Source organism: Microcebus murinus, chromosome 9 (genome assembly GCF_040939455.1).
Source record: "Microcebus murinus isolate Inina chromosome 9, M.murinus_Inina_mat1.0, whole genome shotgun sequence".
Taxonomy (NCBI): domain Eukaryota; kingdom Metazoa; phylum Chordata; class Mammalia; order Primates; family Cheirogaleidae; genus Microcebus; species Microcebus murinus.
In genome coordinates, this window is record NC_134112.1 from 35,836,898 (window position 1) to 35,855,622 (window position 18,725).

At 32.3% G+C, this 18,725-nt stretch overlaps 1 protein-coding gene across 5 annotated transcripts in view; it reads left to right on the forward strand.

Annotated features, from left to right (window-relative positions):
* DGKB (diacylglycerol kinase beta) overlaps positions 1–18,725 on the forward strand; it is a 660,304-nt gene that overhangs the window by 239,972 nt on the left and 401,607 nt on the right. For 3 of the 5 annotated variants that reach the window (XM_012741949.3, XM_012741951.3, XM_012741950.3), the window contains 2 exons: positions 3,042–3,074; positions 11,055–11,171. In XM_012741949.3, the coding sequence (XP_012597403.1) occupies positions 3,042–3,074; positions 11,055–11,171 (150 nt within the window). The remainder of the gene's footprint in view (positions 1–3,041; positions 3,075–11,054; positions 11,172–18,725) is intronic. The other 2 variants (XM_012741953.3, XM_012741952.3) reach the window with 1 other exon arrangement.

The window sequence follows — 18,725 nt, forward strand, 5'->3', positions numbered from 1 at the left end:
ATATCCCATATCTCTACTGCTCTGAGAAAGAGGAAGTCTCCAAGCGTGAATATCCATAAATTCCCAATTCTCTTCTCTAGTGGTGGCAAAGTGGCAGCTCGGGTTTAATTTCATCCCACAATGTCTGCTTTCTTTCTTTTTTTTTTAATCCTTTAAAATGGGATGTTTATTATTCATTGTGCTATAGTCTTTACCTTTGTGACATCAGATATTTTTCACTCATTTGTATTACCTTCTTGGCCCCTGTAAGTTTTTGCATTGGAGACCTCTTGTTAGTGCAAACCCACACCTATGTTTCTCCATCATCAGGTCCTCACCCAAGGGGAACACATCTGGACAAGTGCAAAACCTATCCGTGTAGCTTTCTGCCCATCTGAAATATTGCTTTTTAAAGAACCCCTTGTTTATCATTTACCTTTAACATTTCTTCTCTGTCTCTCTCTGCTCCTCTTTACCAGCAGCTTATAAACTTACCTGTGTTTCCTTATTTTAAATGGAGAGTTCTAAATCTCCATGAGAATAGTGCTCATTATTTCTCTTCCACCCAACCCCATGCCTTCTCTCCCAAACGTCTAGAAACTTTATTAATAGTTTGCACTGGGATAACATACATGTTTTTATTTCATGGTAGAAATATTTTATACACTTTTAGGCATTAAATTAGAGAATATAGTAAAAAAGTAGAACAATTTTTTCCTCCCGAATTTAATTACAAAAATTCTCAAACACAATAAAAGGAATCCAGTATATTCCCAATAATTGCTATTATTTTGTCATCATATATATATATATATATATATGACTGTGTGTATGCATGTATATATACACATACAACATATAGATTTTATGTATATTATGCACACTTATGTACATAATATATGTTTTATTAAGGTTAATCTTTTGAAAAGTAAGTTGCCCATAGTATGACACTACATCCTTAAATACTTCAGCAGGTATCTTTTAAGATTAAGGACAATTTTCTATACAATGACATTACTATACTCACAACTAAGAAAATTAACAATCATCCCATAACATGAGCAATTTTCCTGCCCATATTCAAATGTCTACAATTATCCCAAAAATGCTTTTTGTAGCTTTTATTTATTTATTTTTTGGTGGTAAATGTGGGAGTGGACCGGGATCTATTTCAGGCTCTTGCATTGCATTTGGTTGTTATTCTGAACTGTCTAGATAACCATAATCTTCACTTGGTTTTACAAAGCCTTGCTTTCTTCACACATATGCGTAGCAAGCATGCACTCTTCCAAGATAGAATGTATCCATGACTCATACTCTGGAGACTGCTCGTGGGGTGTCTTGTTTTGGTTGCTCGAGAGCCTCTGAGAGTTTCCTGGGTCCATGGTGTAGGACCCATAGGATAAGGTACCTGATCTAAAGTTGAGGGAAACCAAACGTTTATATACTAGGATAAAGATGGAAGGACTATATCCCTGTCTTTAATGTTTATTGAGACCTTATGCTTCAACCTGAAATTGAGAAAGCAAGATAATAAGACTGGCAAACAGCTTTGAATTGGCTCATATAGAAACCAGCACAAGCATTTTGCTACCACCCATTGTCCCAGGTGTTATGCAGACTGACTTGGACTCAGAAGTCAAGAATATTACTGAAATCAAGAAGCTTTCAGTGAATGCTCTACCAAACCTACTGTCAGTATATCTTTAAAACAATAGCAATTACTTCCATAGAATTCTCCTGTCAATTGGATATTTGACCAGAATCATACTCCTAGACTTCATGAACTCTTTAGACTAAAAATCTGCAGTTGCTGTGTTTTCTACTAATAATATAGAAATATCTTCTAAATAGAGTTATATTTCTGGACACCTTAATTTTTCTTGGGCTTCCCTAAACTTCTTCTCCTTCTGTGTCACTTTTGGGTGCACTGAATCTTTCCGGTCCATCTCCATGCTGCACAGCTGTGAGGGTATCTGAGGTTTTAACTACCTCAGACATAACCATTTATTCTTTTGGTTCTTGCTTCCTTCCTGGAGTTCTACTGGGTAAGGGAGTAATATCTGCATTCTCACGTTTTTCATATTCATCTTGGTGATTTAGCATCACTCAGATATTTCCTCATATATTTTGTACCTGGGGAGGAAATTGGAATATACTGAGTGTCTCCTACTTTTCAGGGACACACAAATATCTAAGAACTCATAGCTCCCTATCCAACTTGCCTACTCCCCCCAAACATGGGAAATCTTTATGTAGTGTTGTCTGTGTGCTTTGTCAATATTCTTCTAAATTTGTATTTTATGTTGTAAGTCTCACAAAATGCAGGCTTTTTAAATTTAATAAACTTTTCTCTGTTTCTGGCCATCAAAATACCTTTCTGATGGGACTCAGAAAGATAGTAGCAGTGGTAGATAATTGAAAATACAGTCATGAAGGCCAGCATCAGTATAATTAACCTCACCTTATTTTTTAAATTACTCTCAAGTAAAACTTTTGCCAATGATATAATTATTTTTATTTTTTGTACTGATATTAATGGAATGTTTTTCTTATTTCCAGAGTTTTACAAAATATAACCAACACCATAAGCTATGTCTATATCCAAAAGGCAATGAGCATTTTTAGGAAGGATTGAGATATGGACTGGAAAATGGAAAGAGGGATGGGTGAAGGGGCACATTAAAAATTAGTGGTATTGTTTGTGAGATATAATAGAAGTTGGAGATAAAATCTTCTTCCAAAATACAAATGTAATACATTAAAGTTGCAGAGAGGCCTATGAAGCTGGCCAAGGTTGTTGAGAAGTATACTTTGAATAGATGAAGTTGTGTTTTGGATAAATAATTTCACAACCTAAACTACACTTCATTAGAGCATTCCATATTTAATGAAAAAATATTCATTTAATTCAAGGAAACAGAAAAATTATACCAAGAAAATGTATTTTTAATTTATTCATTTATTTCACAGGACTATAGTGATATAAGAACCTTCATTGATATTTTGTTTTCAGTTTGAATTTTTTTTCAGCTTTAATATGAACTTCTCTTTTTCAACAGACTCTGCCCACTTCAGGAGTTTCAGTTCCTGAGGTGCGTAAGCAACAAAAGGTTTTCACACTTATAATTATAGGCCATTCTACATATTATATTGTTATAAAAACCATTTGGGGCTGGCTCAGTGACCTACTAATATCATTTTTATATTTTATTTCTACCATATTCTAATATTTCAAAATAGAGATCTTCATATTTTCAGTGATGGGGTAGTATTAAAGAATTACCAATCTACATTTGTTATAATCATTAGGAAAAGAAGTTATGTGACCCAAAGTATACAGAGAAAAATAAAGGTTACTATGCAAAGAGTTTTGACCAGTGTATAAAACTAGTTTCATTCTTATTTGTGATGTCAAAATGTAAGTACATTGCAGAAAATCCAAATGAACCATCAAAATGTAAGTTTCGATGGTAGTATGTTGAGAAATTTTTGCTTACTTTGAAGTGCCCATTACTTTAAGGAGAACAATTACATTAATTATGTACCACGTGCCACTGAATAAAATGTCATTGGAATAAAATATAGTCACAGAATGAATGGCTTTTATTTTGAAAATAAATGTTAACATTGCCACAATATTTATTTTCAGATGTTAGCTTTATTTTTGCATTAGTGAAGCAAAGCCTCCAGGATGTTCTGTGACAATATGCTATTCAATTGTTATTATCTCTATAGGAAATGCCCAAATGGTATTGTTTTCCTTCAAATTATAATTTGAGTCTGTCTGCTTTGGAAAGTATTACTTATAATATACGAATGCTACATAAGGGTATAATTTTAATTAGAGGGTAACAGAGTTGCACAAAAGTGTAATAGCCTCTTTTTTCTTCCCACCAGAAAATAGTTTTCTAATCAGTGTAGACTTCCTCATTGAATTACAAAAAATTCTAATTTTTAAACAGAGATATACTTGAAAATATGCTTGCAGAAATGCTTGAAATATGTTTCTTACCTAAGAAAGTATTAAAAACTGATTTTGTATCCTTTAAGTGAGTTGATAACCATTATTATCACACTTATAAAATAGAGATGTTAAATTATACACTCAGATGACAAATGTATTAGAAAAGTTTAACATTTCATCAAATCATTTAAGTGTGGGAGAATTAATTTTACATTTCCAGGTTCTTGAGTTTATTTTTGCCCTGATTATAAGCCCATAAAGTAAATATAGGCGCTGCATTTGAGATTTACAGTTTCTCTCAAGATTTGTTAATCTGCAAAGTTCTCCCACATTCAATTATGTATTTTGTATCATACATATTGAGTAAATATTAAATAGATCCAAATTTCCATTTTCATAATATGCTTTCTTTTTAATTTTTTTAAAATAATCATTTTTTTTAATATAAATTTTTCAAAAGTCTTCCTATATTACTCCCCCCCTTTTTTTTCTGGCAAGATATATTGGTTTACATTAACTTACACTTTTCACTATCCCTCAAATTCATTATATAAGTTTTTTCAACTATGTTGTTCCAAAAATTTCCTTAAGCCCATGTATGGATATATGCATGAGTGAGTGTGTGAATACACATATATATACATACACACAGACAAGAAACCTTATGTTCTACCATCAGGAACAGTTGCTCTTGGGTTAACTGAAAATGTGGTTAAAGTGTATGTGGGAGAACATGTAGGAAGATATATACATACATTAAACATTTAACTTAAAATACGTAAATATATATTCATTGGCTACACTTCTGGGTTAGGATCAAGGACTTTTTTATGAGGACAGATATTCTAATTGGAAATGGTATGTAGCCTTTCTTGCATACTTTACAGTTTTATCACTCATAATGCTCAGTTTTAATCGTTTTAAAGTATAATAAAAACTTAAAGACATCTGTGAAGTATTTTGAGTGTAAAAATACTCTTTATGTTTACTATTAATTCCCAAAGGTTTCATAGTGGTTGTGTCTAAACTTAACATGACCACTCTTCATGCATACAATACCCTCCTGCCCCACCCTGCCAACAACTTATATTATTGTGTTTTTCCAAAGCATGCAAGTTATTTTTCATGGAAACAACTTTCATTCTGTAATCACAATTCAATGGTCTGAGTAATAATTCAATTACACGGTTACAATAACAAGATCAGTTTTACCTGGAACTGGTATAACCAGTTTGGGAACTACACAGAAATCACTATGTTGAGCATTTAGCTTAACTAATAGAAAGAGATGGTGAGTGTGAACATACAAGAGAGGTTAAAAAGCCTCCTGGCTTTTAACCTTCAGCTTACTGTGGCCAACAATCAGTATGGTTTACAAAGAGAAGGGACAGTAAGTGAAGGTGAGGTTGGTTAAAAAGTCTGCTTTTATATATATTTATATGTATATATGAGAATATAATTTATATGTATGTACATTATATGTGTATATACACATATATAATATTATTTCATAATGGTGCTACTATTTGCTAGTGCATAGAACAAATAAAATTATTTTGGCATGGACTCTCTCATTCCTAAAATTCATTCCCTTCAAGCAGGATTCCTTTAACAGAAATCCTGTGAATGGTTTACACCCAGTGTGAAATTATCCTAAGAGAAAATATGGACTTCATGTGTGATGTATGAAAACCAGAACGTTTAGGTCAAGTCACAAAGTGTACCTTCAAGTTTAGGATGTAAGTAGCACCTCCACATACCTTAAGACTAGTTCATTTTGTTTGCTTTGTTGCCTCTCAACCCCCCCAAAGACACTGTGCCCAGATCATCACAACTATTATTCCCAGTTTTGGTGACGGAATACACAAATAAAATATAATAAATTAACTAAAGTACATCTTTACAGCATCCATTTACTACTATGACCTGAGCAGCATACCTCTGATGAAGTTATTAACAAAATAAAATAATAGTCTTTATTTATACTTTCAAAATTTACTGAGTGCCTATTTTACGCCAGTACCTTTATCTAAATTTTTAAAATTTATCTTCACATGAACCTCCTCATTTTATAGGTGAAATAAATAGTAACTTAGCAATGATGCATAACTTGCCTAAGCTTACACAGAAATAAGAGACAAAGCCTCTAAGCCCACGCTTTTTTGACATCACCCTTTTTTGATTTTGTTTTTAAGTAAATACCCTACTTGACAAAATTAAAAAGAAATGGAAATCTTTAGACTTTATAATCTCTCATTTATTATATTTATGTTTAATACTTGACAAGATCTTTCTAAAAATCAAGACTATTTTGCTAGTCAGAAATTACTTTTGCTGCAACACCCAAAGATTACTAATAGATTGAGAGCCTTTGCCATTTCGAAATGGGTATTTCTCTTAGCCAGTAAAATGTTCAAATCTCACAATAAGTTCATACTAACTGAAGGTGGAGCTTTGCAGCTGTTAGTAAGCTGGTTTCTAGGAGCTCTGAACTTTTATAAACCCTGATGAATACGGTAACATTTTTGCATCAAGGAGATCTTAAATAAAGTGCCAATATATATATATATATTCCCGTAAGTTAAAATTCTGGGGTTTCTAAGAAAGTCTAGTGGCCTAGCTCCAGTGTTAGAAAGGGCTAAGTCTCTATTCAGCCAAGTTGTGCAGTAAACAGTAGCAGGGAAAGCAAGTTCTAGGATGTAAGTGATGGATGCTATTGGCAGCAAAGCACTCACCTTTGTAGCTTAGTACCAATGGAGGTGCTTTGCTGCTGCCAGTCTTTCATGCTGAGACTGGACAAAAAGAAGAAAACCATGTGCTTGAGGTAATCATCACTTGCTGCTTGTAGTTTGCCAGTGATCGATAACAGCAGGCTTAAGGATTGTTGTAAACAACTCTTTTGTGAAAGCACTTTTCACCCATGTATAAATACTCTACCTCTGAGAATCAGCATGATATAGAAAGAGATTTTTACAGCACATATTTAAAGTGAGGTCTTTTTATTTCATTTACTTCATCTTTCTGTTTTCTGTGAATGGTCTTTTTGGCTTTTCTTCTCTGTTTATTATGATGGTTATTCCTTTGGAATTCTAATACAATATATTCCCCAGTTAAGATCTGTTGTGCTACTTGCGGAGTCTAAGGATCACAAAACACTGAATTCTGTATTTAAAATGTCTGCATAGCAAACACAAATAGTTGATATTTGAAAACGCTCAAATATCAATAACTGTACTTTACATTTTGTAGTTATATGTTCTATATTCTTTCATGTCTTTTTTAGTTAGAGTAGTTCTTTTCAGTGTTTGAATAAATTCTATTGATTAAAGAAATAATTTTCCAACTCTTTTTTATCTCTAGGATAAAAAATTATCTGACAGAAGGAAATTCGCCTTAATTACAACAATGTGATTTATTTGATAATTTAGAGCCTCAAAACGTAAAGCAAGAACCTGAAGGTTAAATGGCAAACACTGCCCCCTATTATCATAGAGCAATTTTAGACTGATGCAAAATGAGGTTGACAAGCTCTTTCTTAAATCTTTCAATAACTTCTGCATTGGGAGTTAACTCTCTTAAATATCATAATAGAGCTCTGCCAGTCAGGGTTCCTTAATCCCCAAACATGCTAGTGAAATCCTGGTGGACAGCATATTTCAAGGATGCAACTGTTTCCACCTTTCTTTCCTTCATATAAAAAGGAAAGGAATAAAGATTTTCTCAGTAGAAATAGGAGAATGTATCCACCTACCTTTCTGTTAGCCTATGCTGCTTAAATAAAATATAGTGAATAACTCAGAGGGGCTTCTAAACAAGTTGGAAATAAACATATAACAAAATAATATAATAACAAGAAAACCCTTGGAAGATTAAAAAGTTATCAGTCTCTGCTGTTTTTAAATTTTCAGCCTTGATTAATTCCACATATTGCACATACTGGCTTTTTTCCTCAAAGAAATCACATGGTTTTCTTGACATGGGAGTTTGTGTGTGCTGAAACGAATGTTTACTATTTAAATATTTGTTAGATAATATAATAAAATATGTATATAGACAGATATACTGGGTATTTTCAAAATGGCCTATTATAAACCTCTTTCATAAATCTAGATTTCAAAAATACAACCTCATCAATTGAAACTCAATTTAGAGTTTTAAAATTTGTTTTTATGTTTTACAATTGTTTAGTCTCCTGCCCTCTTACTCAGAGGGATGACTTGTTGGAGGGATATGAAGCCATTTAATCAACTGCTATCTCTGTCAGTTGGAAGTTTCTACTACACAGGAATTTCCCCAGCTATATTCATGACCTAGAATAAAATGTTAATAGATGACTTGATAGCTCTTTAAAGACATATATTTACATATTTTAAGTTTCCAGTATTACTTAAATAAAATATGCATTTTCAATATAACTAACCAACTTACATGTTATTTAATTTTTCTAATCTAAGCATTTTATGAATTAAATGCAGAATTTAGTGTTGGATAATGTTGCGTGCGCACGCATGTGTGTGTGTGTGTGTGTATACACATTTGGAAAACAAATACTTTGCATAATGGCAATGAGCACTCAAATGGGGAACTACCCCTATTTTACATCATTCATAATAACTTTCATTTATTACGAATATATTCTATTATGGGCACCATGTTAAGCACTTCATGTGCTTTGTGTTAAACCTTACACAATTCTGAGAAATACATATCACTATTTCCATTTTGCAAAAGCATAAGCTCGCTAAGTTATATAATACTTAAGTAGTAGAGATGAGATTCACCTCAGGCTTTCTTATTGCCAACCTCAATGCATAATTCACTCTTCTTATGCATCATATCATTTAATTATCTATGGACAAAATTATAATTTGCAAGTTTTGAAAGGAGTTTTATTTTTAAAAAATCAATATTTTTGCCAGAAATTATGACCATATGAAATCACATGATTTTCCAAAGATTTTGGATTTTAAGGATCTTATTATGCCATCCATTTTCAGTCACACACAATATATATTCAGTGTTTTTGCACCATGGAACTGCAAGGTAAATGCACTATACTAGTAAGCATTTATTTTAGTCAGAGATTTCTGATCTGTCTCACCCTAATATATTTAATAAGAGCTTTACTTTCAAAGCTACTTAAAAATAGCATTCTAAATTACAGAAATTGAAATTACCCCCTAGCAAGCAAATATAGGAACTAGAAAATGTATGTGTACACACTCTGAATAGGAAATATGTGACAGGAAATATGTGGCACTAAAACACTTAAGCACCCATGTCAGACATTGCTAATTAATCAGGAATTTTTTTTTCAAATCAATCCTACATATGGCCAAATAATCCTTTTCAATACAATGCTTCAGGCACTCTTTTAAAAATTGTGTTTTGTTAATCTTAAGTTTCATTTATTTCTTCATTCATTTATCCTGCCTTTTGTCAGGCACCAATCTAGGATCTGATATAGACCAGTGAAACCAAGAAAGTGCTTTCTTTTGTGAAACTTTGATTAAAATGGGAAAACACTGGCATTAAACTAATCCAATAAATAACACTTCGGGTTGTAACAAGTCATACTTTAAAAGGAGGCTTAAAGGTACTAGAGAAACCTCTCTGACATTTGATCAGAGACCTGAGGTGAAAACCTAGCCCCACAAATATGTAGGGTCATGTTTTCCAGCAGAGTGCAGAATGATTGCAAATACTCTTAATTATAAGCATGAGTGTTGTGGATCAAGGAACAATAAGGACACCAGTGAAGCTGGAGTGGAGTAAAAAGGGATGAATGTGGCTGCTGTGCAAAGAACCGAGTGTAGGGAGACAAGATGGCAAGATGGACATAGATTGATCCAGTAGGTGATGGTTACAATAATCCAAGACAAAAAGATAATAGTCACTTAAATTATGTAATAATGAAGGTGGTGAGTAGTCATCAAGTTTGTGATTTATTTTCAAGGAGGGGAGAGGCTAGGCAGGAAATAAAATAAAAAAATTTGGATGTTCTAGGATTGTGTGTCTTAGACACTCATGTGGAGAGACAGAAAGGGTATTTGCATGTAGGAGTTGCATTTCAAGAAAGAGATTGGAACAGGAAATATACATTTAGAAGTCTTCAGATTAATGAAATTGAAAGCCTTGGGGATAAATGAAGTTATCTAGGGACCCAGTGAAGGTGAGATAGTGAAGGTGAGAAGTTCAAGAAAAAGGTCAAGTCTTACAGATTGCAAAACTGGGGAAAGAATGAATGAAAGAGACTATGAGGAAGTAAGTAGTGAAGTAGGAAGAGAAGAACTAAGAGAAAGAAGTGCCCTGGAAGCCAAGTGAGCCAAAGTTTTCAAGAAGTAAGAAGAGATCAATTCTGTCAAAAGCTGCTGAAAGGTTTGAAAAGATGAAGACTGACCATTAGATGTGGCAATGAGGTTACTGGTGATTTTAATGAAAGCTGATTTGGTGACATAGTGATTGAATTGGATTGTGTTGAGTGAGAAGAGAGAAAATAGAATCAGAGCAGGGTGGGAAAGGACAGAAGAAAAAAAAAGAAAAAAGAAACAGAGGGCAGACAACTCCCAGAAGAAATTTTTTCATTATGGGGAACAAAGGAATTAGCTGGGATGGAATGTGAGTTTTAAGCTGTATGGTAACCCTAATATAAACAGTAGCTTAAAAGTCCATCATGCAATTAGAATTCTTGTTCAATATTGCCTGTATTTATAAGCATTCTTTTTATTACTCAATACCAAATCCTTTAAATTATAATCCTACACTATTTATACCATTTTTATGAAAATAATCAACTTTAGCAGTCCTTAATAACTTGTGATAAAGAGTCATAATTGGGCACATAGGGATAATACAATTTGTTTTCCTTTCCCATGATTTCTTTAACTGATATATTGATCATGAATCTATTACATATATTGAGCCAGTTAAAAGCAACAACTTCCATATTATTCACTAGGCACTTCAAATTAGAAATTTGGGCCCAAGTTTGTAACTATGAAACTTTTTTACTAGTTATCCCATTTAGTAAAAGAACTCAACCTTTTTTTTATGTTATTTTTTAATTATTATTTTTATAAAATATTTAACAAAAATATTTCTCTTACAGGAAAGACAATCAACAGTGAAAAAAGAAAAGAGTGGTTCCCAGCAGGCAAATAAAGTGACTGACAAGAACAAAATGCAAAGAGCCAACTCTGTTACTGTGGATGGACAAGGCCTACAGGTATTATTTTTTAAGTTCAAATTTTAGTAGCTTCCATATTTGTTACTTCTAGTCTCTCAAAGTGGCATATGTTCGGCTATCAACACATTTGTTTAATGTGCATATTAGCTCAGTAGACTGCTTCAGAAAGATCTTTATTAATTTATCAAGATTCCTGTCTTATAGTTGATTGACAGAGTGACATTCTGGTTAGATTAATCATTTATGATGTTATCTACATTTAAACTCAAATTGGCAAGAGATCTTTTGTCAATCTGAAAGTTTTTGCAAATTACTACTAAATATACACATTTATTAGACACATATGTGACATTTATTTACAGGTATTCTTTATCTCTCTATATATGTATTTATATTTAGTATGGATATGATTTTAAAGAGCCATTTTCATAGCAAAAGTATGTCTTTAGGAAAGAAGGAAATTAACTCTATTTGTGTGAATGCTTTTATTCCTAAATGAATAATAAAAGTAAAGAATTTATTTTAATTTATTCATATCTTTCAAAGTTTTTAGTGACAAATACCATTTATGTTTCTAGTTTAAGTAAACACAGGGAGTTAAAAACTACCTTTTGAAGCTTTAAAAACCTATAAAGTATCCTTACGATCTTTGACATTAAGAATAACATTTCTTTCATCTGCATTTTAAGATATTTTATAGCATGAATGTATTGCATTTTTTACTTTTATTTCTTACTCCAATATGAAAGTAGTCAACAAAGTAGGCTAAACCTATAAAATTTTGGACTTAATTTTGTTATTCTACCTATATGTTTTCTGTCTTCTATTGCTTATTCCTTGAATATGCTTCAAGTTTTATGTTCTTGAGGAAAACTTACCAATAACTTAACACACAGAGATTATGTAATGCACTTGCATTCAATAGACATGATGTTTCTTCTTTTTTAAATTTATTTTATCTGTGATACTACAGATTATCATTTTGTATTTCTTAATCTGTAAGCATTTTAGGGCACACAGTCAATGCGCAAATGCTTGCTTCTTCATTGTCTTGAAAATCTCATTGAAAATTTAAAAATAATTGGCTAAACTTTGATAACCAAGTTACTGTTTGGTTTTGTTCTTAAAAAAACCCATTGTGAATAGAAAATTTTTATGAAGTATTAAACTCAAGTATAAAAAGAGGGAATGTTGAATGATAAAATTATTACATTTATTAGAGAATATATAATTTAATTATCAAGAGTAAATCAGAATGTACTTTTAGGAAGTCATATTCATGTGTTTAGCAATTCCATTAAAGGTCTCAAATATGATATATATCCACAATTTTGATAACAAAAATATTTCACTAATTAAATTATCCAGTAAAACATTTTTTGAAAAAAAATCAACATTTCAATTCAATACATAGATTGCAATATTGATCAGTTTAAATCTTTAGTCACTGCAATGATCTTAGTTCTTGCAATGAAATTAATGAAAGGAAAGGCTAATTCTGAAATCCAATTACATTTCATACATGGCTAAGCACATACTTCTCATCATGGAAGGGAAGCATGTATTATTTGTTAAATAGTATAATCTAAGAACTACAATAATATATTATACATTAACTTGTTTAATTCTCTCAATAAACACGAGTTCAATACCATTATTATTATCAATATTTTCAAAATTATATTGGTGCTCAGAAGTAAGGTAACTTCCCCAAGACCAGTGAATTGTAAAGCCAAGGTTTGAATGAGGACCATCTGACTCAGCGTTTATATGTTTTACTCTTAAGACACCCTCTTTGCTTAAAAATATTTTAACATGTATGTAATTCCTAAATTTCTGACTACGTTCTTAATTCTCTGTATTTTTATTTTGCCACAGGCTGTGAGATAAAAATCATGTGTGCAATAGAATTATAACTTCTCTCATCTCAGTTTCCCAAGATTAGTATGGTTGGAAACTGCATGGTTGGAGTAGGGTGAACAAGATGGAAAGTGGTAGAGAGTACTTTAGAGAGGTAACAGGGCTAGAGGCTACAAAGCCTTGAAGGCCTGAATAAAGACCCTGAATTAGATCTGAGTGAGATGAGGAGATATCAGTGGGAGGATTAAGTACAGAAGTGACATGATTTGAATTTCATTTTAAAATATCTGAAATTACCCAGATATTGATACCAAAATTCAGAGTGTTTTAAAGGCTTTAAACTTATATAGCAATACAAGTTATATTTTATGTTTTATTAAAAAATAATTTGAAATATTTTACCTTATTACAACTAAATTAGTCACATTAAAAACCATAGATGGTTAACATTCTCTGGGGATGTATTCCATCTCTCAAACCAAATAATATATTTCATAACTCCTTTTGGCATGTAAAAGTGTCAGCTAAACTTTTTCAGTAGGCAAAGAGTAGATATCAGCCCTAACAAAACAGCAGTACAAAAATAATATTGTTATTGTGATCATAATTTTTTGAAATTTAAAATTTTGATATGTAATCATGTGCAAAAATCTCTTGCACTTCAACAGAATGGACCAAAATATAATATACAAAGTTCTGAAGAAAATGTCAAAAAATAAAAAAGTAAATTCCTAGATATCTATTACATATAAAATTTAAAACATAGGAATTTTATATTGTGGTTATCAATTTAAAATAATAAAATAGTCTTTATCAGGAAAGGGAAAAAGATCTATCAGTAAATTAATTTTTTTCTGTGAGTTTTAAAAAATACGTATCATGAAAAAGCATTGAGTTGCAGCCCAGTTTGCATATAACTCAGTGACAGAAGAGATCTACACTGCTTAAAGAAGACTATTAATCATAGTTAAGCCCATTCATCTTATTTCTTTCCAGCTAACCAGCATAATGATCAGGATTATTATTTCTAATTAGAGGAAGTAATAGATCATGTATAACCTTATGATGAGTCCCATTAATTAACCCGAGTCCTAGGGGACTTCAAATAGAGGTGGTTAGGCACTCTGTCTTTGTCATCACTCACACCATAGGTTTATACTCAATACACATGATCACATGTAATTGAAACTGCAATTTCTTAACATGCAAGAGATATAGGACTACAGATGACTCCCACATGTGAACAAATATGGAGAAAAACAGAACAATTGTTTAAACTGTATTATGTTGAAGTTACCTTGTCCTTAAATATTCTTTGAGAAACATTTCCAAATAAAAGTATCCCTTGAGAACTAAAAAATATAGTTTGTAATACTTCTAATACAAGAAAAAAAGGGGGAACTCTTACACTTAAATATCTAAAACTGAATGAGTATCTTCTCCCACACAGCTGCTTCTTCCTTATTTGCTATATCTCATTCCTGTAACACGAAGGCTATAAACTAAACATATGGATATGTACTATACATAACTGTATAGTATATACATAGAATTAATTCCCTTTCTTTGATTGATGTGTGTGTGTGTGTGTCCATTGTTCACTTTAGAATTCTCAATCTTGTTGACTCTTGCATAAGCAGTTCTTCATTATCATTCTAACTCCTTGAGTCCAGAATTATTACTCTCTTGTTTTGAGTATTACAACAACCTTTAAATAGAGTCCCTATCTCCATATACATAATTTGATAGATGATGAATGATATAAAAAATAGAGCTGAATAAGATAAGAAATATCAGAGCAGAGAGTTGGAGTCATCTACAATTTTAAGTACAATAGCCAGATTAGGCCTCATTAAGAAGGCGATGATATTGGGTAAAGATTCAAGAGGTGCTGCAGTTGGCCATGTGGCAATATGGGAAATGGGTAGCCCTGAGGCAAATATATGCCTAGAAAGTTGTAGGATCAAGAAGAAACTGCATGGTTGGAGTAGGGTGAGCAAGATGAAAAGTGGTAGAGAATACTTTAGAGAAGTAACAGAGCTAGATGCTACAAAGCCTTGACGGCCTTAATAAAGACTTTGAATTTAGATCTGAGTGAGATGAGAAGATATCAGTGGGAAAGTTAAGCACAGAAGTGACATGATTTGAATTTCATTTTAAAAGGCTCACTGTTATTGAGATGGGATTGTGGGGGAGCAGGGAGTCCAGTAGATAATCACCACAGTTATCCAGGAGTAACAGGATGGAAGCTTGATAGGGTGGAAGAGTGGTGGTGGAGAGATGTGGTGGGATTCTGCATGTTTTGAAGACAGAGTCAAAGGGATATGCTGATTGATTGGATATAAGGATTTTAAGAAAGTAAGTAGTCAAGGACATCTCCAAGAGGGTTTGCCCCATACAACAAATATGTTAGAGTGACCATCTATGCAGATAAAAAAGTGTCTGAGTGAATAAAGTTTAAAGAGAAATTTCTGATGCTGTTAGACATCCAAATAGAGATTATTAAGGAGGCAGACAAATATGTGAATCTAGAATTCAGGAAAAAAGCCAGGTATCAATTTGTGAGTGAAACACATTGACAGCAGGTAAAACCATTGGATAAAATGAGATCACTAAGGGAGATAGTATGTATAGAGAGCAGTGGTTGAACTGGGATCTGAAATCAGTCTGACTCTAAAGTCATGCTATTTAAATATACAGTTTTAAATTGCTCCTATATGTGAGTAAATAAAATTTTACATGATGATCTCCATTCAGTATAGAGGGGAATCCAAAAGGAGCAGTCTCTTTCTGGAATGCCCTGCACACCTGATTTATAACTATTCTTCAAGATTTTTAGTACCACAGATGCTATAAATCTTCCTTAAACACTTCTTTTCTTCATCAGTATTTTCTTAGTTATTTATACTGCATTACTCTATCTTGATGTTTTTAAAAACCTGTTTTGAGAAAGCACACGGTGCTGTGGAGATATCACCAGTACAGTGGTGGAGTGATGGGAGACTGAGTGTGTATTCAGAACTCTTTCATGCTTTAAACACAGCAACTTGACTGTCTTCTGTTTTACATGCTGTTCCACCTAAGGTTATCTCAAATGCTGTATAAATATGTACTTTGAAGAATGAATTCTTTTAGACTGACAGAATTTTTGATATATTTATCTTTTTGTCTTTTACCTCCAACCCTACCAAAATCTGAAACCAAAAAGATACAGTATCTTTAGATGGCAAGAAATCAGTTTTCGTAATGACTGAGTTTTATATCTTATTTCAGAATTTATGTTTGAAAGTAAAAATTCTGAATTCGTCATGTTAAAAGTTAGATACAGTCCAACAGAGAATTACTAAACTTGAATATAACATGCTATCTAATCCTCAATTATCATTCAAGTTTCACCAATTGTCCCAACAATATCTTTTACACAAAAGAAATTAGTCCAGAATCATGTTAACTTCCTGATTTTAATGGTTGTTTTGCATGGATGTAAGAGAGTGTTCTGGTGTGTAGGCAATTCTGTAAAGGAGAGGGAGAAGATAGTTCATACCTGATTGACCTCTTTGGAAACTAAAGTCCAGAATAAAATAGTCCCGTCAAATTAACTAATTGAAATATTATATCTAATAATAACCGCATTTATTTTTTGATCTCAGATATTTAATTTATAAAAGGATTGGCTAAAAAGAAGTATGCCCATATTCAACAATGATAATAGCATAATGTAAAATAAAATAAAGAGGTTATCCAAGGGTCTTTATATCAAGTTTCTATTGTTCTTCCCTCAGGGACTAGAGATATTAACGAGCTTGATGAAGAATAATGTGTCTCTCTATGCCTGATTACCTCTATATCCAATTGTTCGACCCTATAGATCTTGTCTTTGACATCAAATACAGTTAGGTTCTGCAGTGTGTGATGGGAAATGACAAAAATAAGGGGAAAAAAGCAAAATATAGTGTTTCGTTTGTTTGTGTCTCAGACAAGATAGCCATCATTTTTTTCCCTCATGTAAATGAAATACAGAAGTATTATCTCTAGGGCTGATTAGACAACTCCATTTTTTTATCAGCACTGGTGCTCCTATATTTCTATTTCATGTCCTCAATCTGTGGCATCTTTCCTCATGATCAAAGATGGCTGCCAATCCTCATAGTTTCCAAGGTCCATGCTGGCATCAGGAAAAAGAAGGCTAGAAGGTCTCACTCTTCATTATAAAGAGCATACCTTGAATTTCCGTGCAATACTTCTGTGTTATTCTGCTCAAGCTGCTATAACATATTACCATAGACTGCATGGCTTAAAAGAGACATTTATTTTTTCATAGTTCTGAAGGCTGGAGACTTCAACATATGAATCTGGGGGGAGGGCACAATTCAATTCAAGCAACTACCAATTATATCTCACCAGACAAAACGTAAACATATTTTTCTACTTTTTTCTGTATATTTATTAATATTTGTCCTCTTACATAATAAGATACTGGAAGTTAAAGCTTCTCAAAATTCTTCAAAATATATATATATAAACTCTTTAAGCAGCAGCAGCAGCTTCCAAGATACAGATGTTACAGGAAGGGAAGATATTTCTACATTACCATAGGCCCATGGCTGTTCTACTTAAGACGAAGGGGAATTTGAGAATTAAATGCCAATAGCAGACTCTACCACTAAGATCCTACTGATTATCTCAGGATTACCGAACACAATGGTTGGTTATTTTTAACTTGTCTAACTTGAAGATGACTATGCAGTACTGCACGTCTTTGGCTTTCAAATACAAGAATTTTCTCTTTGGTCTCCTGGCACCCAAATATACTGTGCCGGATTGGCCTTTTTTAAATTTTTTTTTAAATTTTTTATTTTTTGGCCTCTTTTTTTTATAGTAACAAAGGTCAGCACAGTTTTAAAGATTTTTGAATGAGCATTGAAAAACATGCCAAATTTGCCTGGAACTTTAACATTTTGAGTCTAACACCATTAAATTTTTCCTTAACACCAGAATCTCAGCAGTGCTTCTGTTTAATCACATATCCCTCCTTAAATGTGGATTACATTAGGTGTTAGGTGAGTTCCATTAGGTTAGGTACCTGTTAATAGCATCAAAGGTATGCCAGTACACAGTACCTGATAACTTCCAAATAAATAGCACATTTTATTTGTATATTGTCTTATTTTATAAGCCTGACCTATGATACGAGGATGTGTAAAGAAAAGGTTGCTAATTGATTTATTATTTCTGTGTTTCCATATTGGGTGTTTTATTTTTGTGCTTATGAAATATCATAATTCTTCTAAATTCTTTAAATTCTCTTCTGTTTTTCTAATCCATTTAATCTCTTTCTCCATCTAAATGCTTCCAAAAATGCATCTAGATTTTGTATTTTATTTCAAGAGACTCTGCAGGCTATAATTTTTTCCAAATGTGATGTTTATTTGTTCATAATAATATACAACTTAAAATACAATTATTACTGACTTTTAATTTATAACTTATAATGGTGCCTTTAAATATTCCAATAAATATCTCCAAAAGACATTGCAAAATATAGTTTCGAAAGAATTCTAAATATTCCACCGAGTGTGAATTTAAATATAATCTCATATAGTCATAAATTGAATGTTGAATTTGGGGAGGAAAGGAAAAATCATCCTAAAGAGTATTTGGGTTCAGATTTAATACTTTGCTTGGAACTTTAATTTAGCTTGAGAATCGCACCTCTATTTAAAAACAAGGGGT